Source organism: Mobula hypostoma, chromosome 15, assembly GCF_963921235.1.
Source record: "Mobula hypostoma chromosome 15, sMobHyp1.1, whole genome shotgun sequence".
In the NCBI taxonomy this organism is placed as follows: domain Eukaryota; kingdom Metazoa; phylum Chordata; class Chondrichthyes; order Myliobatiformes; family Myliobatidae; genus Mobula; species Mobula hypostoma.
Genome location: NC_086111.1, coordinates 10,553,303 through 10,576,604, shown reverse-complemented (window position 1 = coordinate 10,576,604; position 23,302 = coordinate 10,553,303). Strand labels below are relative to the sequence as shown.

The following is a 23,302-nucleotide window of genomic DNA, read 5'->3' as shown; positions in this document are numbered from 1 at the left end:
CTCTGATTGAGACGTTGAGCAAGGTTGAAATTAACGGAAGCTAAAGCAGAGGATATGCGGGTCTTCTGTGCTATCTGCCTGCGTTTGTTCCGTCTTTCTCTTCCTCTCACTAGCTGCTGTTGCAGGAAAGTACAGGAACCTTGGGTTCCATGTTGCAAAGATTGTAGTTGAGGTTTACAGCGGCATGCAAAAGTTTGGGCACCCCAGTCAAAATTTCTGTTACTGTGAATAGCTAAGCAAGTTAAAGATGAACTGATTTCCAAAAGGCATAACGTTAAAGATGACACATTTCTTTAATATTTTAAGCAATAAAACTTTTATTTCCATCTTGTACAATTTCAAAATAACAAAAAGGGAAAAGGGCCCGAAGCAAGAGTTTGGGCACCCTGCATGGCAGTACTTAGTAACACCCCCTTTGACAAGTATCACAGCTTGTAAATGCTTTTTGTAGCCAGCTAGAGTCTTTCAATTCTTGTTTGGGGGATTTTCACCCATTCTTCCTTGCAAAAGGCTTCTAGTTCTGTGAGATTCTTGGGCCGTCTTGTATGCACTGCTCTTTTGAGGTCTATCCACAAAGTCTCGATGATGTTTAGGTCGGGGGGCTGTGAGGGCCATGGCAAAACCTTCAGCTTGCACCTCTTGAGGTAGTCCATTGTGGATTTTGGGGGTGTATTTAGGATCGTTATTCTGTTGTAGAAGCCATCCTCTTTTCATCTTCGACTTTTTTATAGACAGTGTGATGTTTGCTTCCAGAATTTGCTGGTATTTAATTGAATTTATTCTTCCCTCTACCAGTAAATGTTCCCTGTGCCACTGGCTGCAGCACAAGCCCAAAGCGTGATCAATCCACCCCCGTGCTTAACAGTTGGAGAGGTGTTCTTTTCATGAAATTCTGCACCCTTTTTTCACCAAACACACCTTTGCTCATTGCGGACAAAAAGTTCTATTTTCAGTCCACAGGACTTGTTTCCAAAATGCATCAGGCTTGTTTAGATGTTCCTTTGAACTTTTTGAATAGAACTTGCATCTGATTCCACCATGCTTTCTGTCAGTATGTTCTGAACCACTTTTTTTTAAAAAAATCACCCTTAAGATCTCATTTTAACTTGCCTACCATCCTTAAATCCATCCCCACTTGTTTTACATGCTGTAATCAAGGGAAAACAAAATTGACTATCTGTCCAATCCAGAGAAACTTGTGACAAATTGGGAACTTTTCTGGAGTTTAGATATTGAGACAGGGAAAAACCAAATTTTGAAGAGATGTTATAGGTGTAGGAAGGTCAAAATGTTGATCTTGGTTTTGCATTTGTAATGAATTGTCATTAGTGTATCTATATACTACTAAGACTCTCATGCTCTTGTTTGTCAGCTTGTGACCTCCAATTAGCGCAAACGGTGCATTACCTCGGCACTTTTTTGGCTAAATCAAATTAAAATGTGTGAACTTACAGAATGCAGGCAAAGTTCAGGGTTAAGTATTCGTAATAAAATTACTTGTAGTGTTCTTGTGCAGTGTGTTGAAACTCTGACTAAACACCAAGTTAAACCGGAGCCAATGAAGACTGAGTCGTAGTAAGGTTAACCATTTACTGTTCACTATTCCACATTAACATTGTATGGTGAAAACTGTTGATTAAAGAAAATAGAAACATATACAATGTCTGTTTCATCCTGGAGACCATGCGCGCTCTCTTCTTTTAGCAAGTGTCTCCAGCGCCCTGAGTAGGGAGCGGCGGGGGGGTCCCATCAAACCGCCGCCGGGCCTGAGCCCACCCCGCGTTTGGAATTGAAAAGCCGACACGTGCCACCCAAACCACCGCTTCCTTAACAGAAACCGCATTAATATTTTTACTTAATACTTTCATAGGAACTTACAGCGTTGATTCTATAATGTTTCTTTGTGGGTAGATGCGGAGCTCTTCATGATCGTGCTACATGCATGGCACCCGCCTTTACACCTTCTCCGAACCGGAGGTTACACATAAGACACGGTGAAACTGGAGGTGACGTCATCATCGTCACCGTGATATACTGTAGACAATGAATTTACCTTTGTTATATTGTAACTTAATTATCAACCTTTAACTTTAACTAGAAAATAGTTACAAAGAAATCATTTAAAGCGTAGACCCAACAAAATCAAATAAATGCCTTAAGGGCAACACATTGCTCATTTGCCAAAATAAGCAGGCTCGCTTTCATCCGAGAGCCGATCCGCCATAATGGAAATCGGGACACGACAGCCCGATGCATGCGCATGGCCAGACTCAGCAGCGATGCCTACCAGAGCAAAAGAACAGGGCAGCTCTATTTCAAGGGGTCACATTCTGCTAATCACCATCGGTATGTGCAGGATTGGGACAGATCAAACTGAGACCCAATTATAAGAGATAATTACATCTTATTGTAATGACATACTTCGAGACACCCACAAAACCCTTTGCTGCAGTCAAAGGACAGCGATGACTATATCACGTCCATTTAGGAGGGCGCCAACCACATCATCAAGAATAATCAGCATCCTTTGGTGTTACTGCTTTGTATCTTCTATCCAGCATTAGGGTAGAAAAAATGGTCAGCCTAATTATGCCACGTGGAAAGGGAAGGGGGACATTATGATCAAGAGATGGCGCCAAATGTCATCGGGAAGCGGCAAGGAGAGGGAGAGAACAAGAATCGGATGAGGCCAGGGCCGCACGACTCCAGGATCAGAGTCAGGACAAAAAAAGATGAGGGAAGAAGAGACAGAAGAAGAGAGGCATGCACGTCTCAGAGACAAACAACAAACAGCAGAAGAGATGAAAAAGGGGGATGAAGGAGCTGCACATCTCCAGAATGACAAAAACAGGCACAGGAGGAGGAGAGAGGAAGAGACAAAGGAGCTGAGAAATGCACGTCTCCAGGATCAGAGACAAAGAACAAACAGCAGAAGAGATGAAGAGACGGAGGATGAAAGGACTGCACGTCTCCAGATTGACAACGAGAGGCACAAGGGTTGCAGATAAACCAGAAATGATGCCATCAAAAGTGTCCTTCATTAAACAAAGCGGAGTTTTATTTGCTTTGCTACATGTCGTTCTTCTTTAATAAACTGAGGTTTTCTACTTCAGTTTCCAAAGCAAAGCATTCAGGAAAATTTAATGTACATTCAGGTTACATCGGACTGCACTACCCTTCTCTCAAAGGGTGCCCAAGCAGGTCACCCCGTTGTCTAGTATTGCACTAAAGCTGACTGCAGTCTTAGAAAATCTATAGTTAAATGTGGAAATTGGGAATGACTGATCTGATTTTTTTTTTGTGCTTGCGCTGTTACACTGTCTTCTCTGATGTAACCTATAGCCACTACTGATCTGACAACAGCTTGTGTTTTTATGAAGTGTTAGTGTTGCTCAGTTGTTGGACACCTATGAGGAAAGTTTCCTTGTGGCAATTTGCATGAATTTTTAATTCTAATAGAGATAGTTATAGAAAACAACTAGAGTAGTAAAAAGAGATTAGCTTTATTTGTCACATGTACATCGAAATATAGTGTCATTTGTGTCAACGACTGACAAAGACCAACACAGTTATTGTCAAATCTTAAGTTGCTCCTTTTTAAAATAATTTATTGTAATCAATGCCATGGAGGATCCATTAGCGTTTTTAAGTTGCTAATTGTGCATTCAAAATAGTTAATTCTATTAATTTTAGAGATATAACTATGTCAAGCCCATGCTGCCCAATTACACTTATGTGACCAATTAACCTGTTATCCCGTATCTCTTTGGAATGTGAGAGGAAACCGGAGTACCCAAAGGAAACCCACAGGACGACCGGGAACATAGAAACTCCTTACAGACAGCGGTGGAATTAAACCTGAGTTGCTGGTGCTGTGAACTTGTTTGTTTCATTTATGTCCTAAGTAGCTATTCACAAATATTTCAAAATAAAACCAATTATTTATGTCGAAGTTCTGCTAATGTCAATTGATGCAAATCAAATTATTTTCTATCAGGCCGAAGAGGACATTGTACAGTAAGAAGTACGGAGTTGACCTGATCAGATACACACATGCAGCAAATACTGTAGTTTACAGCTCTAACAAAATTGATGGTAAGTTGGCTGCTTTTGTATAAAGCTATATTTCCTTGACATTCTTCAGGACTGGTTTTTCTATGCACCTTGTAAAATGTTACAATGTAAAGTTTTCATGTTATAAATCCAGGCATTGTATCTAATTAACAATTTAGAATGGCATGTTAAATCAATGATTTAAATAACTTATTTACTTCCAGCAGTACAAAATACGTCAGATAATTGCAGGTAATTGGGACACATCGGGACCAGTACATTTTGTCCCAGTTAGCTGGTTTCATGGAAATAGTTAAAAAGATAAAAACGACAAACTACTGTTTAACTGAGTAACAAATTATGTATTTAAATGAAATGCAGAACAAATTAGAACACTAATCAATACAAGCTTGCCAAACCAGCAGAAATGGATCACTCAGTTGGAGTCTGGATTACTAGAACTAAGAAAGTTTTATTAAAGAAACAAGCAACACAGTACTCTAATCAAAAGGATAATGAATGCAACAGTTCAGCAATGATAAACATACATGTACACAGAATTAAGATAACAGGATCAATCAAGCTCTATCGTTGACCAGTTTCAAAGTGACGCAAAGTTCAGTTCAATTTAGTTCAGTTCAGTTCGCAGTAATCGCTGCCGTGGTGATGGACAGTGGGGGGAAGGAGAGAGAGAGCAAAACGAATGAATATTCAAACGGCTTCCACACAGACCTTCGCAGTCAGCTTTCGGGCGAGTCCTTTGTGATGTCATCTGAGGTCACCGACCGTGACCCCTCCGTTTCCAGATACGATCGTTTCTCTGCGGTGAACCTGGCACCCAGGCAAGGGTGGACACACACCAGGTTCCCGCCGATCGTGCCTTTCCACCCTGTGCATCTATGGCTCGTCCCGCGACCAGCCGTCCCAAACTTCCCACCGACTTGTGAGAGAAGCACCGCTTCCAGGATCTCGTTACCTCGGGGTGTCGTGTGTGTCTTGCCTTAGCGAACCTGTCCCTTTTTATCCCCCTGCTGGGGTATCGCCTGTCCATCACTTCAAACAGTTCAGGGTTCAGAGGGGGAGCTGCTCCAGACAGCTCTCCTTCCGTTAAACTCTCCCGTCCCTTCATTAACATCTCCAAATGCTGCTCCATTGTTTTCCTTATCTCTTTCTCTCCTGAAGACAGGTGGCAGACCAACTGCTGATCCCACTGGTGCCAGCACAGGACAGCTAACATCTTAATCTATGTGTATTCTCGTCACACTTCTCCCCCTTTAAGGATTTTTACCGGGGTAAAAATTACAAACATGAGTACATTATTTGATACACACAAGTACACATCTTTATCAGCTATTTGGCTAACACAGCGAATTTGAAGTTGTCAACACCTGACAGACAGTCAGCCATCACATTTTCTGTTCCTTTTATATGTGTTATTAATAATCCCTTAGACCAGGCTCCAACTTAGCAAACTTCATAGTGGCCAAAAACACTGATGAATTGCGATCAATGTAACCTCTCATTGGGTTTCGTCCCGGACCACAATAACAAGGGTCATCCCATTCCGACTTAGTTTTCTCTCGCAAGGGCTTAGTAGGAGGGGGAGGGGTAGTAACCGCAGAGTTATTGCAAAACTTCCTACAGTACCCCACCATCTCCAAGAGCCTTCTGGGGGCCCTCTTGTCTGTCGGGGTTGGGATGTCAGAGATAGCCCGCACTTTAGCTTGCATCGCTGCCAGCTGCCCCTGTGTCACCACAATTCCCAGGTAAGTGACCTTCGTGTGGCCAAACTCATTTTTTTCAAGGTTCACTATCAAGCTGGCTTCAGACAGCCGTATTACATCACCAATACACACCTCTGTGTTCGTCAGCCCTTTCGTCACCGAATTACTCATTCTATAGGGCTGTTGCTTGCTAGGCTGGCCTAGCGTAACAGACACCACCCAACGTCCCAGTTCTTTGCATCGCCTCAGGACAATCAAGCACACGTGTGTGAGTCGTTTAATTACTTCTCCTAAAGAGTCGCTTTGTTCGGGGATTAAGGAAGAGACCTTATCAGCAGCGCTGGCCAAAACAATAGCCTTCTCCCATCTGGTCGATACCATACTCATCTTTTCAAAATGTTTTTTTTCTCTTATCAGGGGGCCCCTAGCTTCATTGATTTCCGCGCTAACACCGACTAGGTTTGTTAGCATATCAAAAGCCTGTGACCGTCTCAGTTCGCGTCGGCCATAATCAATAACATCCTTCCTCCGGTGCAGCCGGTAAACCTCTTTCATGATTCCACCAACTGTTTCCTCCAGCACTGCAAAATGTCCACCGGGGGGGTACCTTGTGGGCCAGGTTAAAAATCTCATCCCCATAACTCTTTTGCACTACCCCCCATTCCTCATCTGCGGGTACGGTACTTGGTTTCCCTTTCTTCCTTAGCACTTCCTCCTCCACACAATAGCCTACTAGTTCCCTTGTTAATTCTGTGTCAGAGAGAGCTGTCTCTGCCAAAACCATCAGCCCCTTATCTCGCTCCTGCGCCTGCACAAATTCTTTCCTGGCGAATGCTAAGTCTGTCTCAGCTCCCTCACTACCTCTTGTTTCACTACACTCCTTCTTTTCACTTTCTACCCCCTTCTCGTACAAGGCTGGCAGAAACGTCTCAGCTAAATTTACTACCGCAGTCCCGTGATGAACCTGTGAGTCCATGGGCGGGGCCTCAATGCTGGCAGGCTGACCTGTCAATCTCACTGCTGGGAACACGATTCCCCCGGCGAGGTCATTACCGAGCAAGACTTCCACGCCTTTCATCGGTAATTCGGACCTCACCCCGATTGTGACTAGACCAGAGACCAGGTTGCTTTGTAAGTGTATCTGGTGCAAAGGGACTGCCTCTGTCCCTTCCCCAATACCTTTGACCTTGACCTCCCCAGTCTGGGCCTCTGAGCTAAACTCTAATACACTCTTCAGTATCAGTGACTGACACGCTCCTGTGTCTCTCCAGATCCGCACTGGAACTGGTTTTAACCCCTCCTTCACTGACACCAATCCGGCCGAGATAAACTTCTCGCGCCCTTCCTGAACTTTGGCAGACCTGTCCTCTCCTAGCGGTTCATTTACCAGCTCGATACAGCCAGTCAAAATCGCCTTTTTTCCTTTTCCCGTCTCCTTTGGGGCAAAGCACCTATACGCAAAGTGTCCGACTTTCCTGCAATTATAACAGACGACCCCAGGAGACTTCCTACCAGACTGCTCCCGGTCTACCTTGTCCTTCTCACTAGTCCCCGGCTTACTTTCTGACTTTTCTGGCGGACTCTCCCCGCCGTCCTGACTACCCTTCTGGTAGCCTTTACTCGGGGCAAACTTCATTTTATGCGTCAACGCATACTCATCTGCTAACTTAGCAGTTGCAGCTAACGTGGCTGCCTCCTTCTCATCTAGGTAGGGTCTCATACCCTCAGGGACACAACCTTTAAACTGCTCAATCAGGATCAGCTGTAGCAGTCTGTCATAATTCCCCTCTACCCCCTTCGAGGCGCACCAACGCTCACAAAATGTCTGCATCTCACGGGAAAACTCTAAATACGTGCTTCCTCGCATTCCAGAACCTCTGCCGATATGCCTCCGGGACCGACTGATAAATCCTGAGGATGGCCTCTTTCGCCACCTCATACCTCTGGGCATCTTCCGCGGACAAAGCTGAGTAAGCTTGTTGGGCTTTCCCTTTCAGTACACTCTGAAGCAAAACAGCCCACTTATCCCTCGGCCAGTCCTGACTTGTAGCAACTTTTTCGAAATGGAGAAAGTACCGATCCACGTCGGTATCGTCAAATGGGGGAACCAGCCTAACCTCCTGGGTCGCCTGGAACCCTCCACCTTGGTTCGGCACGGGCCCCTGCTCTGCCCTTATCTTTAACTTCTCCAGCTCGAATTCCCTTTCCCTCTGTTTCTCCTCTCGCTCCAACTGTCTCTCTCTCTCTCTCTCTCTCACCTTTCTAACTGTCTCTCTTTCTCCTGCCTTTCTAACTGTCTCTCTTTCTCCTGCCTTTCTAACTGTCTCTCTTTCTCCTGCCTTTCTGTCTCTCTTTCTCCCGCCTTTCTATCTCTCTTTCTCTCGCCTTTCTAACTCTCTTTCTCCCGCCTTTCTAACTCTCTCTCTTTCTCCCGCCTTTCTAACTCTCTCTTTCTCCCGCCTTTCTAACTCTCTCTCTTTCTCCCGCCTTTCTTACTCTCTCTTTCTCCCGCCTTTCTAACTCTCTCTTTCTCCCGCCTTTCTAACTCTCTCTCTTTCTCCCGCCTTTCTAACTCTCTCTTTCTCCCGCCTTTCTAACTCTCTCTCTTTCTCCCGCCTTTCTAACTCTCTCTCTTTCTCCCACCTTTCTAACTACTTCTCTTCGTGTTCTAACTGCTGTACCCAGAACTCGTGCTCGAGTCTCAGTTTTTCAAGCTGCACCTGTACCGCGTCTCCAGCAGGTTTTTCAATAGACACCACCTCCAGCTCGCCTTGGGGAAACACACCTTTAGATACATAGTGCTCTACGATAGCTCTGTGTACCTCCTCTCTCCTCATTGTCGATTTCCCCTTAGCAAGATTCAACCGTTTGGCCACAGCTACCACTTCCGTTTTCCTGGCATCCTCTAATACTTCCAAGGTCGGCACCTTTATAAATTCCTCAGCTTCCATTTCTGCTGTTTGTCTTTTCTTTCTTTCGGGAATTTTGACCCAATCAATTTACTCCGTCCCAAATTTAGCGTTCAAAATCGCGGACGAGAACCCCACTTATGTTACATACCCTGTAACTGGGTTGCCAAACCAGCAGAAATGGATCACTCAGTTGGAGTCTGAATTACTAGAACTAAGAAAGTTTTATTAAAGAAGCAAGCAACGCAGTACTCTAATCAAAAGGATAATGAATGCAACAGTTCAGCAATGATAAACATACATGTACACAGAATTAAGATAACAGGATCAATCAAGCTCTATCGTTGTCTAGGGGTAAATGACCAGTTTCAAAGTGATGCAAAGTTCAGTTCAATTTAGTTCAGTTCAGTTCGCAGTAATCGCTGCCGTGGCGATGGACAGTGGGGGGAAGGAGAGAGAGAGCAAAACGAATGAATATTCAAACGGCTTCCACACAGACCTTCGCAGTCAGCTTTCGGGCAAGTCCTTTGTGATGTCATCTGAGGTCACCGACCATGACCCCTCCGTTTCCAGATATGATCGTTTCACTGCGGTGAACCTGGCACCCAGGCAAGGGTGGACACACACCAGGTTCCCGCCGATCGTGCCTTTCCACCCTGTGCGTCTATGGCTCGTCCCGCGACCAGCCGTCCCAAACTTCCCACCGACTTGTGAGAGACGCACCGCTTCCAGGGTCTCGTTACCTCGGGGTGTCGTGTGTGTCTTGCCTTAGCGAACCTGTCCCTTTTTATCCCCCTGCTGGGGTATCGCCTGTCCATCACTTCAAACAGTTCAGGGTTCAAAGGGGGAGCCGATCTTGACAGCTCTCCTTCTGTTACTCTCTCCCGTCCCTTCATTAACATCTCCAAATGCTGCTCCATTGTTTTCCTTATCTCTCTCTCTCCTGAAGACAGGTGGCAAACCAACTGCTGCTCCCACTGGTGCCAGCACAGGACAGCTAACATCTTAATCTATGTGTATTCTCGTCACACTCAGTACTGTAAAACTGTATTAGTTCCCAAATAGTTATCAATGGAGGAATTTATCCACTGTAAACGACCAAAATCAGTGTAGACACCTAGTACAGATAATGGACTGCCTTCAAACAGAGCTTTTGACAATTGTATCCTCCAAGTCATCCTTTTCGTAGTAACATTCAAGATGATTGTTGATATCTTCAAATTCTTGTTGTTTCCAACTTCTTGAAGTAGGGAAATTGTTTCATTATCACTTCTGGCTGTTTCTGGCATTTACAAGCCTGAATGCTTGAAACCGCAGTGAGCAAAACAGTTTTGAATTGTCTTGCTTATTTCTTGCCAGCCATCGTGACAAAAATCACTTTTTTGAACACAAACATGCAACTGATGCTATTTAAAAACTGACAGTGTATCATCTAACAGCCATACAATGTGTACGTGACTAACACTGGTTAGAAACTGTTCAGCAACAGTCTTGTGTGACAAAGAAACAGTGAATCTTCGCTATTTTCTCAATTAGTTTTTGTTCTTTAAGAATTTTCCCAAATAAGCAGCTTCCTTCATTAACCAATGACCCAATTAACCAGATCCACTGTACTCATTTTTACTTTTCTGTAACTTTATTTTATCTCTGTTTCAGTTATAATTACACTTGATCCGTAATGACCTTTTGCCTCATTGATATATCTTCTCTACTTTAAGTGTGTTTAATGAAATGTTAAGCATTAGTCCTTGGTGGCTACTAAGCCATATAAGGAAAATGAAATGAAAGCGTTTTGGGATGTTGACACTTAAATCACCAGTCCTGCATAAATGTTTGAGGTAAAATGTTATTTACTTTTACTTTTGATAAATAAGATACATCTTCAGTACACTGATTTTCTACTATTTATAGCATTGATGTATCCTGGATATTCAGAAGCATTACAATGTTGACATTAACAGTGGTCATAAGAATTATTTGTTTCAAAGCTTTGATCAAAAACAGTAGTTCATTTTTAGTTTTGTCTTTGGTCTTGCTTGTGTAGCTTCAGTGATAAAGATAAATGCAATAGCAGTGCATGATGCCCAGATGTTTGAAGACTTATTGCTGCACCTCATGGATGCTTGAAAATGTCACCAAATATACCAGCAAATAAAGAATTCCTGCTCATTGAACGTTTAAGCAAAAAATAGCAAATGAAATATAATCTGAAAAATAATTAATCTCAGATCTGTTGCAAGAATAATTATTAATGTAGATGTTAATTCTTTTTATTAGGAAGGTTGGAGTAGAATTTTCTTGTATTTGTGATTCCATTGATTATCTGAAGAATACAAACAGCCATCATCATTATCGTTATGTGCCGTGTCATATGACTGGGCGATCATGGTCTATCCATGACCAAGATTGTCTTGGCAGATTTTCTACAGAAGTGGTTTGCCATTGCCTCCACTTGCAGACATTGCCAGTGTCTTTACAACACAGATGACCCCAGCCATTTTCAATACTCTTCAGGGCTTGTCTGATGGCTGCATAACCACAACTTGTGATAGGCACCAGCTATTCTCAGGGCTTTATGTGAACCCGAGTGGTGGTGGGCTACACCTTGTTCAGGGGTGATCTGCAGGTTAATGGAGGGGAGGAGTGCTTTACATCTCCTTTAGTAAAGATGTATCTCCACCCCATAAGAATAGTATACAACTTTGTGATGTACATTGATAGGTACCTGGTGCCAAGATTTGGAGGATGCAGTGGGTGTCAATATTTTACTATATTCCTCGTACATATACAAACAGCATACAATGTGTTCATTGAGCCAGCATCAGGTTTCTATCAAAGTAACGTCAATACAAAGTGTCATTTCCTTTAATTTTAATTGAGAATCAATTATTTAAGTTTGGTCCAATTTATGGTATGATTTGTAAAGGAGTATTGAACCTACACAGCAGTTTTGTTTCTGATTCAGGGTAACTTGAGAACTCTGCTCAGTGAATCAATCTTGGTATGAAATATGCAAGTGATGTAACATTTTGTTATTGTACATTTATCAAACTTTTCACTTTGGAATGTGTAATCTTTGAATATACAAATTGTTCTATGAGTAAGATTTTCCAATTCGTAGTTTTATTCTCCTTTCAAGATCCTTTATGACTATGTCAGCCCATTATGGATACAGGTTATAAACACAAATTCTTAATTTAAATTCAATATGAAGAAATGTTTCTAAACAAAGTTTAAGTCACATTAACACGAGGAATTCTGCAGATGCTGGAAATTCAAGCAACACACATCAAAGGTCCTGACAAAGGGTCTCGGCCCAAAACGTCGACTGTACCTCTTCCTAGAGATGCTGCCTGGCCTGCTGCGTTCACCAGCAACTTTTTTTTTATTAGTGTAATTTTTAATTGAGTTTTCAAAGTGAATACATGAAAAGATAATGTCTACCCTCCCCCTTCCCCCCCGATTATATACTCCTACTTAAAAAGGAAAGAAAGAAAGAAGGGAAAAAAAGAACTGCCTGGATATTGGAAGGTTTCCACATGCTCCATGGGATTCAAAATAAATTTAATATATTTATTTATTACTTTCCCCAAGGGACCAAGATCTTTATCATCGGAGCAACTAAATATGCCATCCTATCTTTTGTAAATAAGGGTGCCAAATATCAAAAATGTTTCATATTTATCTCTTAAATTATAAGTAATTTTTTCGAGTGGAATAGAACTAGCCATTTCATTGTTCCAACGATTCATACGTAAATACGAATCAGATTTCCAAGTAACTACTATAGCCTTCTTAGCTACTGCAATGCAATTTTTATGAATTCTTTCTGATATTTATTCAATTTAAGTTTTGGTTTTATCCCTTCAATATCACCTAATAGAAATAATACAGGGTTATGTGGAAATTGAGTTCCACTAATTTGTTCCAATAAGACTCTTAAATTTATCCAAAAAGGTTGAATTTTAGAACAAGACCAAGTAGAATGTAAGAAAGTACCAATTTCTTGATTACACCGAAAGCATTGATCAGATAAATTTGAATTTAATCTATTTATTTTTTTTGGTGTAATATATAATTGGTGTAAAAATTATATTGTACTAATCTAAGTCAAACGTTTATTGTATTTGTCATACTGTCAAGACACAGTCTTGACCAATTTGTTTCATCAATATTAATATTCAGATCTGTTTCCCATTTTTGTTTTGACTTGTAGATTCCTTGTTTAATTGTCTGTTTTTGAATCAAATTATACATACAAGAAATAAATTTTAAAATTTTTCCTTTTTGAATTAAAATTTCAATTTTATTAGGTTTTGGCCAAAACATTGCTTGACCCAGTTTGCCTTTTAAATAAGCCCTTAATTGAAGGTAACAAAAGAAAGTGTTATTTGATATTTTATATTTATTCTTTAGTTGTTCAAATGACATCAATATACCTCGTTCATAACAGTCTCCTATAGATCTATCCCTTTTTGGTACCAACTATATAAAAGTTGATTATCCATTGTAAAAGGAATAAGTCTGTTTTGGAACAAAGGTCTCCTTGCTAATAAAGATTTCTTTATTTCATTATCAACATTTATTCCATAGATCAATCAAATGTTTTAATATAGGAGATTCTTTCTTTTCCCGTATCCATTTAGATTTCCATTTATATATAAAATCTTCAGGTATATTTTCTCTTATCTAATTCTATTCTAATCCATCCTGGTTTTTGATCATCAAAGAAAGGTGCAATAAATCTAAGTTGATTTGCTTTATAATAATTCTTAAAAGTTTGGAAGTTGTAACCCTCCTAATTCAAATTTACATGTCAATTTTTCCAATGATATTCTTGACATCTTACCTTTCCAAAGAAATTTTCTCACATTTGTTTAACTCTTGAAAAAATTTCTGTGGCAGTTGTATTGGTAATGTTTGAAACAAATGCTGTAATCTAGGAAACAGCATTGACTCTACCCACTAATGTTATTGGTAATATCATCCATTTGTCAAGATCTTCTTGAATTTTTTTTCAATAGTGGTAAATAATTAAATTTATATAAATTCCGTACATCATTATCAAGTCTTATACCTAAATACTTTATGCCATTTACCGGCCATCTAAATTGGGTTGCTAATCGACATTGCCTTTAGTCTCCTTTAGTAAGAGGTAAAATTTCACTTATTTATTTTATACCCTGATACTTTCCATATTCATCCAATCTAGAAGATAATTTATGTAACGAATGCTGTGGATTTGTTAAGTAAATCAAAACATCATCAGCAAAAAGATTAATTTTATATTCCTCCTGATTAACTCTAAAACCCATAATATCTGGATCAATTCTAATTAGTTCTGCTAATGGCTCTATCACCAGTACAAATAAAGCAGGTGATAATGGACAACCTTGTCTAGTTGACCTTTTTAACTGGAATGGTGTTGAAATTCGAGTATTTGTCACTACTTTAGCATTAGGGTTAGTATTTAAAGTTTTAATCCAGTTTATAAAAGATGTTCCTAACCCATATTTTTCTAATACTTTAAATAAAAAATCCCATTCCAATCTATCAAATGCTTTTTCTGCATCCAAGGCTACTACTATACTCATCTCCTCCCTTTTTTGTGCCAAATGAATTATACTCAGTAGCCGAGTTACATTATCTGCCAATTGTCTATTTTTAATAAATCCTGTTTGATCCATATGTATTAATTTTGGTAAATATTTAGATAATCTATTCAATAAAATTTTTGCTATTATTTTATAATCCGTGTTCAACAAAGAAATAGGCCTGTATGATGCTGGTTTTAAAGGATCTCTGTCTTTTTTTGGCAATACTATTACAATTGCTGTTAAAAGATTCTGGGAGTTTATGTATTTTTTCTGCTTGACGTATTAACTCCATAAAGGGAGGAAATAATAAATCTTTAAACTTTTTATAAAATTCAGGTGGAAAACCATCTTCTCCTGGAGATTTATTACTTTGGAGTGATCCTAAAGCTTCTTCAACCTCTTTTAATGTAAAAGGCATATCTAATCCCTTCTGTTCTTCCGAATTCAATTTTGGAAGAGTTACTTGTGTTAAAAACCTTTCTATCTCATTAACATCATTTTGTGATTCTGATTGATATAATTCAGAATAGAAACTTCAGAAGGTTTCATTAATTTCTAAAGGTTTATAAGTAATTTTATTTGCACTTGTTCTAATTGCATTTATCGTTTTGGAAGCTTGTTCTGTTTTCAACTGCCAAGCAAGAATTTTATGTGCTCTCTCACCTAACTCATAATACCTTTGCTTAGTTCTTATGATTGCTTATTCCATTCTGTATGTCTGAAGCGTATTATATTGTAACTTATTGACAAGTTGCCTTCATTTTTCTTCTGTGATATGTCTTTGAGATTCTTTTTCTAATTTTGTAATCTCTTTTTCCAATTGATCCAGTTCTGCCGTATATTCTTTCTTAATTTTAGCCGTGTAACTTATTATCTGACCCCTCAAATATGCTTTCATCATATCCCATAGTATAAATTTATCATCCACTGAATGAGAGTTTGTATCAAAAAAAAATTGGATCTGCTTCTTCATAAAATCACAAAAATCTTGACGTTTTAATAATATTGAATTAAATCTCCATCTATAAGCCACTTCTTCCTTATCAGTCATTATTGTCATTAATAGAGGAGAATGATCTGACAATATTCTTGGTTTATAAACCATATTTTTCACTCTGTGTTGAATATGCATTGATAATAGGAAAAGATCTATCCTTGAATACGTTTTGTGTCTATTAGAATAGAACAAATAGTCTCTTTCTTTAGGATTAATTCTTCTCCGTATATCAATCAAATTTAAACTTTCATCAATGATAAAGTTAGTTTTACTACCTTTGATTTTGTGACAGCCTTAGTTGATCTATCTAAGACTGGGTTTAGGCAAAAATTAAAATCTCCTCCTATTAATATTTTTTCATGTGCATCAGCCAAATTCAAAAAGGCTTCTTGTATGAATTTTGCATCAGTTTCATTTGGTCCTTAAATATTCATGAAACTCCATAATTTAGAAAAAAGTTGACAGTGTACAATCACATATCTCCCCGCAGAATCTGTTATTACGTTTTGAATTCTAATTGGTAACGTTTTATTAATCAAAATTGCTACTCCCCTCGCTTTTGAATTAAATGAAACTGCAACAACACTACCCACCCAATCTCTCTTTAATTTCTGATGTTCTGTTTCTGTTAAATGCGTTTCCTGTAAGAAGGCTAAATCTACCTTCATTTTCTTAATATGTGTTGAGATTCTTTTTCTTTTCACCTGACCATTAAACCCATTAACATTAAAACTCAAAAAATTCAATAAATTGGTCATTATTCTTAACAAAGTTACTCCAATCTAAAACGTTACTTAGCTTCTCAACTCTCATAGTTCCTTGGGGAATCTCTTTGAACTTCACCATCTTGCTATGTGTTTCCCTCCCAATCATCCAGGCAAAAAGAAAGAAATAAAAGATAGATATGATACAAAAAGAGAAATAACAAAATAGCCCCCTACTAATGTTGTGAATGAAAAGATGCACAACACTACCCCCCTCCATTTTGCAGGTCGTGGCTATTGCCACGCTTGCACACATGAAATTTTAACCTTTCTTCCCCTCCCTCATATAATTAATAATATATTTATATATTCATTCACCTTTAAAAATCCAACAGGTCTATTCCTTGACCCAGTCTTCATCTTCAATCCATCTCGCTCCCCTGGGTTTGTTCTTGTATCTGGTGAATATTCAAAGAATCTCGCACAAACTCCTCCGCTTTCCGGTAATTGTCAAAATATCTTTTTTCTCCACCAGCCAAAAAAGGCCTTCAAGGTTGCAGGATAACACAATATAAATTGATAACCGTGATCCCATAGGACTTTTTTCACTGGATTAAATTTCTTCCTTCTCTTCAAAAGCTCATAACTTATGTCAGGGTAGAAAAATATTTTCCTCCCTTCTATCATCAATGGCCCTTTTCTATTTTTGGCAGCTTGGGCAGCCGCCTGTAAATCCTTTCTTTGTCTTGAAATCTTAAGAATTTTATTAAAATTGATCGTGGATATTGGTCATCTTGTGGTTTTGGTCTTAGAGCTCTATGTGCCCGCTCAATTTCAATTGAGCAATGTTCCTCTTTCATTTGCAAAGTTTCCGGGATGCATCTTTTAAAAAATTCTATTGGATTATCTCCCTCTATACCTTCTTTAAGACCAACGATTTTAATATTATTTCGTCTACTAAAATTTTCCAACACGTCCACTTTCTGCAAGAGTCGATTTCTTTCCATGTTGCAGACAAGCATATCATTTTCTGTTTTTCCCACTCTATCGTTAATATGCTCCATTGTTCTTTCCATCTTCTGAAGTTCCTTATCCATTTTGTCCTGTCTTTTCATAGCTTTATCACAGCACATCTTCATGTCTTTAATCTCTGTTCTTAATTTTCTTAATTCAATTGTTACTTGCAATAAAGCCTCTCATGTCTCCACCTCCTTTACTTCCAGTCTCTTCCAGTTCTTCTTCCTCTTCTTCATCTGCATTCGCTGCAGAATCCAATTCTGATTCTGAGTCACTTTCACTTGCAGTGGCCGTCAGTTCTTGTAGTTTGAGTTGTGTTGATTTGCGCATGTGTACTTCTTTGCGCATACGCATTTCCGGCATCTTCTTCCTAGAGACTGCTACTGCCGCCATTGCTCCCTGTTGTTCTACGCCGGAGATAAAATGCGTCTCCTCCGAAGGAGATCCGACCTGAATCCGAGGCTCCATCGCTGCAGTAGGCCCTTTTTTCTTCCCATCTGGCGGCGACTTCGCAACAACAGACTTCTTCTGTTGCGGTTTACGAGGCATATCTTAAAGTAGTCTTGAGAAGTTTATAAGTAGTTTTCGGAATGTATTTATTAACTTTGCTTTGTTTAAACAGTACCTTGCTGATTTTTTACGGGAGAGCTAGATTTACACGTCTCAATCCCACGTCGTCACGTGACGTCCCCCACCAGCAACTTTGATGTGTGTTGCTTAAGTCACATTAGCCCTCTGAGTGCATCTTTTCCCCTTGCTGTGTCTTGTCTCAAAACAAGATCTCTCTTCTGATTCCACTATAAGACATAGGAGCAGAGTTAGGCCATTTGGTCCATTGACTGCTCCGCCATTCAACCATGGCTGATCCTTTTTTTCTCTCCTCCTCAACCCCATTTTTCTGGCCTTCTCCCCATAAACTTTGATGCCATGTCCAATCAAGAACCTATCAATCTCTGCCTTAAATATACCCAACGACCTGGCCGCCACAACTGCACGTGGCAACAAATTCCACAAATTCACCACCCTTTGGATAAAGAAATTTCTCCGCATCTCTGTTTTGAATGGACACCCCCTATCTTGAGGCTGTGCCCTCTTGTCCTAGACTCTCCCACCATGGGGAACATCCTTTTCACATCTCCTGTGTCTAGGCCTTTCAACATACAAAAGGTTTGAATGAAATTCCACCCCCTCCACCTTCTAAATTCCAGCATGTAGAGGCCCAGAGCTATCAAACGTTCCTTGTATGATAGCCCTTCCATTCTTGAAATCCCAGTGCTCTATAAAGCCTCAGCATAACATCCCTCCTCTATTTTCTTGAAATGAATGCTAACTTTGCATTTGCCTTCCTCATCACTAACTTAACCTGCAAGTTAACCTTTAGGGTATTCTGCACAAGGGCTCCCAAGTCCCTTTGCATCTCAGATTGTTGGATTTTCTCCCCATTTAGAAAACGGTCCGCAAATGTATTTCTACTACCAAAGTACATTATATTTCATTTGCCACTTTCTTGCCCATTCTCCTAATCTGTTTAAATCCTTCTGCATCCTACCTGTTTCCTCAACACAAGCCATCTATTTCATCATCTAAATTATTTATATACAGCATAACAAGAAGTGGTCCCAACACGGACCCCTGCGGAGCACCACTAGTCACTGGCAGCCAACCAGACACTATATGCTTTTCTCTTTTACTCATTACTAGATTGCTCCTTTCTACCGATTAACATATTGCTTATCCTCCTTTGCTTTCTTACAGACTGAACTATTCCTTCAATAGGACTTTCATATTTGAAGTCTAGCATTCTGTCAGACTGTTATGACCCCAGATATCTCGGTTCTTGTGTTTTTATGTATTAGTCAGTGTTCTTTCCCTGAATCAATTGCATCTTTTCAATAAATTTTATTTTAACATGTCCCCAGTTCAATACTTACAGCATAACACTGTCTGAAGTAGTAACTTGGCCTTTGGTCCATGAGGTGTATATTTGACATTTCCTTGTACTTTTTTGCTTAACGTTTTTAATATATATTGTATGTACCCAAACTATTTTTATAAATCTCTTCATTTTAAAAGTAATATCAAAGCACCAAGACTCATCAGAAATATCATAAAAACACGTATATTGAAATGTTTTGTTTTCTTTGTATTAACTCTTGTGTGATCATTGTGGATTTCTGTATTTGAGATATTTTGTATCCGAAGCTTGCTCTGGGCTTCGAACAAACCAGTGAGCTGCCCTGTAGTTTTATTTGTGTTTGGGTTGAGTAAACTTTAATCAGGGTTGAATCTGTAGTGACATTGTTCACCACTATACCTAATTGTTTTGCATTTGAACAGTGGTTGAGAATCTGATGGAGGCTATCTCTACTTCTGTTGAAAAAGAGATGGTGTCTTTCGTGGACAATAAGGGATTTTCTAAAGTTAATTAAGTATGTGGAGCTACACATTTGATGCTTTGAGTGCTATGTTTACCTGGAGCATTTCTTCAGACATGGTAGATAATGCTGATTAGACCTGCTCTGCCTATGTCGAAAAGTTTGTGGCCCTGCTGAAAACAACTTCTATCAACCAACGTTATTAGGTTTTGAAAACCAACTTCAGGTGTTGTATTTGCAGATGTTTGGTATTTGTACCCTGTGATCTACCAATACTGAGGATGTCCATGTATGACTCTCTGAGCCTGTGCAGAGGTAGTTGTTTGTACAGTTTGAGGGTCTGTGACACCACCCGGTTGATGGAGTTAACTGTACAAGCCACTGCCTTGCCTGGGCCAGAGCCCAACATCACCTGAAGAGCCTGAGCGTTATTATCTGGATGTGTTTGGTATCTTCAAAAGATTAAAGGAACTGTTCTATCTATGATTGTAAAACGGACTTTTTGTTTGTTCAAAGTTAAAAATGTCTATTAAAAATGATGAATATATTAATGTGTTAAATCATGCAAAGTTGCTAAACTTTTGTTTTGTAGCCTGCAGTTCAAAATGAGACTTCTGCAAAAAGAATTTCACTGTGCCATACAAATATCTATGAACTTGTAAATATGTATCAAACAGTTTGGACACTTAAATTTTGGTGTCTTCATTTGAGGTCACCAGATTAGTTTCATGAATATTGTATATCAGGCTTGCAAAGCAGGGCAATTAATTTCTAAAAATCTGGCCTGACCCTTCTGTGTGAGCTATAAAATCTGTATTGTAGCTTGAAGTGGAAAGCTTTGTCTATTTTGACCAGTTAACAAAAAGAAATCTCCTAGAATTGCTCCCAAATGTCAAGTATGGGTCTTCGAGGAACAGAGTGTCTTTTCATTTGCCTGCCTAATTGCACTTCAGAAGTAAATTGCTTTTGATATTTGTATACTATTGCGCTGATAGCTGCAGAGGCCTAAAGGCCAATTTATACTTGTGCATCAAATCAACACCGTAGGTATGGTGTAGCCGTGTACCCTACACCGTAGCCTGACGCACACCTCCCCAAAAATGTAACTACATGTCGTGGCGACGCAGACCGCAACAACTGTGATTAGTCCGCTTGGTAGCATCGCATTTCCTCCTACGCTGCAGTAGCTTCCCATTGGGTGACTGAAGGACAGGGAAGGAACTCTGGCTGCAATGCTTTCCATAAAGCTTTACAGACCTCTGAAATTATGGAGGACCCTGTGCTTGACGCCAGTTTGTAGCTAGCTGCTACAGTCTGTTGACTTCACCTGAAGCTAAAACTCGAATGGTGATTGTCAGTCTCTGAGTATACTGTGCGTACGTTGATACAAAATAAATGGTTGGAGACAATGAACCAAATCGTCAAATCTACTTGCTGATATCTGAAAATTTTTGAAATGCATTTCCTCGTCCATGTCTCTCAGTGGCCGGACAAACACAGAAAATTCACCCTCCTTCAGTTTTAGTCGCCATTATTTAAAGTTCGAGTTTCTTCGTATTGAGTTTCCGCAATGAATCTCAACACAGTGGCATAGAAACCCCACCGCCAACTAGCGTTTTGGTGGTGAATTGCAGAGTGACGGAGACAAACCAACGCACAAGTATAAATCAGCCTTAATGGAGTATGAGACTTCACTTTTGCTTCAAGTGGTTTCACAACTTTTAAAGGGGAAAACGTGCTGCCAAATTTGGCCAGGTTCCCTATTGATTTGCACTATTCCCCCTTAAGCTGCGCAACCACTCTAACTAAAGTGCTCCTGCGCACGTGGCCTATTCAGTACTAGAATTTTCAGTATGCATGTTAATATAATTCTTAAATTATGCTAATATATTTGTTAAGCACCTTGTAATTGTGTTAATATAATCAATGAATTTTTCTAGATAAATGAACCATAACCTTTTTACCTTGAAACATTTCAGAACTTCAACGTGTTTACATTGTCAGTGTTTCAAGTTACAAATTGTAACAATAAACACAGAATGGAAGATAGTATTAAACTACTGAATGCTGACGCCATCTATTTTTGCCATTGACTGCCTGGCATTGTTTACTTGCGTAATTGTGGTTTGTGTTTGTTTGTGCTTATTACAAAAAAAAATCACCGAAGTGCCATGCAGTTTCCATGCCACGTAAAAATTTCCTGCTCACAACAATCTACACAGCTGTTTTTAAAAATAAATAAATAAAATAATTAAGGTGGACTGTTGAGTTTGGCCTGCAAGTAATCTTCAAGCAGCCACCACTTCTAAATGTTATCTTCAGGATCAGTTAAGTTGTAAACTGATGGAGCCAGGTGATCTTAAGACCATGGGTATATTTAAACAGAGGTTTCTAGGTTCTTGATTAGTAAGAGTATCAAATGTAATGGGGATAAGGCAGGAGAATGGTGTTGAGAGGAATATGTTATCTATAATACCATAAGATACAGGAGCAGAAGCAGGCATTTGGCCCATGGAGTCTGCTCTGCCAGTCTGATCCAATTCTTCCAGTCATCTCCACTCCCCTGCTTTCATCCCATACCCTTTGATGCCCAGGCTAATCAAGAACCTACCGTCTGATAAATACAAATATTTTTTCCTTCAGATTTTAAAGTGTTAATAAATTTCAGTAAGGCATCTATAATGTCTTTATTGTACAGCAAATGTTCTTATGATTTAAATTAAAAACCATCTTATTTCTTTTTAGATACTATCCGTTACTTGTCACTTCATGACAACAAATACATTAGATACTTCCATGGCCACAGTAAGAGGTAAGCAAAGAATTCAAATGGCCCATCAGTTTGTGTGCTATTGAACCGAGTAGCCCAGTAGATCATCTAGGAGGGAACAAGTTTATTACTAGCTACAACCTGAAGCATTTGCAGAAATGCACACTAGCAACTTTTTAATCATATCCATCACCTTGTTTGCTGTCTTTCTCCTTATTTTCCCATTATACCAAGTTTGATCACATCCATTCCATTATTTACCCTCATCAGTTTGTCAGTGTCTGCTTGAGCATCAGGAACTGGAGAGAACAGGTGGGCTTTATTTGAATCAGGGTTTATTTGGTGGTTCTTGCTGTCCAAGGGATTTTGAACAGTCTTTTCCAAACCAATATTTAAAAATAATTGATCAACTTTAACCTTTGTAAAGTCCAACTGTAGTGTCAGTTATATAAAAGTAATTTATTTTTGGACTACAGTAGTTTACTGGTCAAAAATGCATTGCAAAATTAGATTGAAATTCTCGGTTGAAACTCTTAACTGTCTCTCAAACCATGGTGCAGCAAAAGTGTCAAAGTAGGTTGCTGTTACAGTTTAGTTTTCTCTTAAATGCATTGACATTTCCTTTCAAATGTGTAGAATGTTTTGTGAGTGTACTTGCATCCTTTGTTTTAGTTGAATAAATTTTTCAAAAAGAGTAGACCAGAAATCTTGCCCGTTTTTGTGTGCTTGGGTATATTGATAGACAGTTGTTGGTCATAGAGCTACCATCAGGCAAAAACTTCTATTTGGTGTTAACTAGAAAGAAATCTGAAATGTGAAGTTTCCTCGAAGGCAGAAGGTGTTGCTGCCAATGCTATGAAGGCTTTCCATTTTATGTCATTGGATTCTATAAAATGCCTTGTAATCTGGCTGAATATAGGATTATTCTTCATAATTGAGCATTGTTTGAGTAAAAGTGAAGCTTAAAATGTGTTCAAAGATGGGTTAATGAGAATGGTTGAATAATTTATCCAATGCTCATTGTCAGTGGTGCATCTGGGAGAATCTGACCAATTAGTAGACGTAACACCAACTAATGCACTTCTTAATTCGTTTCAGAAAAATGTTAATATTTACAATACATTTCTTAGTTTCCTGAATATTAGTCTATTTTGTT

At 39.4% G+C, this 23,302-nt stretch overlaps 1 protein-coding gene across 1 annotated transcript in view; it reads left to right on the top strand.

Annotated features, from left to right (window-relative positions):
* wdr82 (WD repeat domain 82) overlaps positions 1 to 23,302 on the top strand; it is a 55,739-nt gene that overhangs the window by 5,740 nt on the left and 26,697 nt on the right. Inside the window, exons 2-3 of the mRNA XM_063067708.1 lie at positions 3,998 to 4,095; positions 22,122 to 22,188. Of these exons, the coding sequence (XP_062923778.1) occupies positions 3,998 to 4,095; positions 22,122 to 22,188 (165 nt within the window). The remainder of the gene's footprint in view (positions 1 to 3,997; positions 4,096 to 22,121; positions 22,189 to 23,302) is intronic.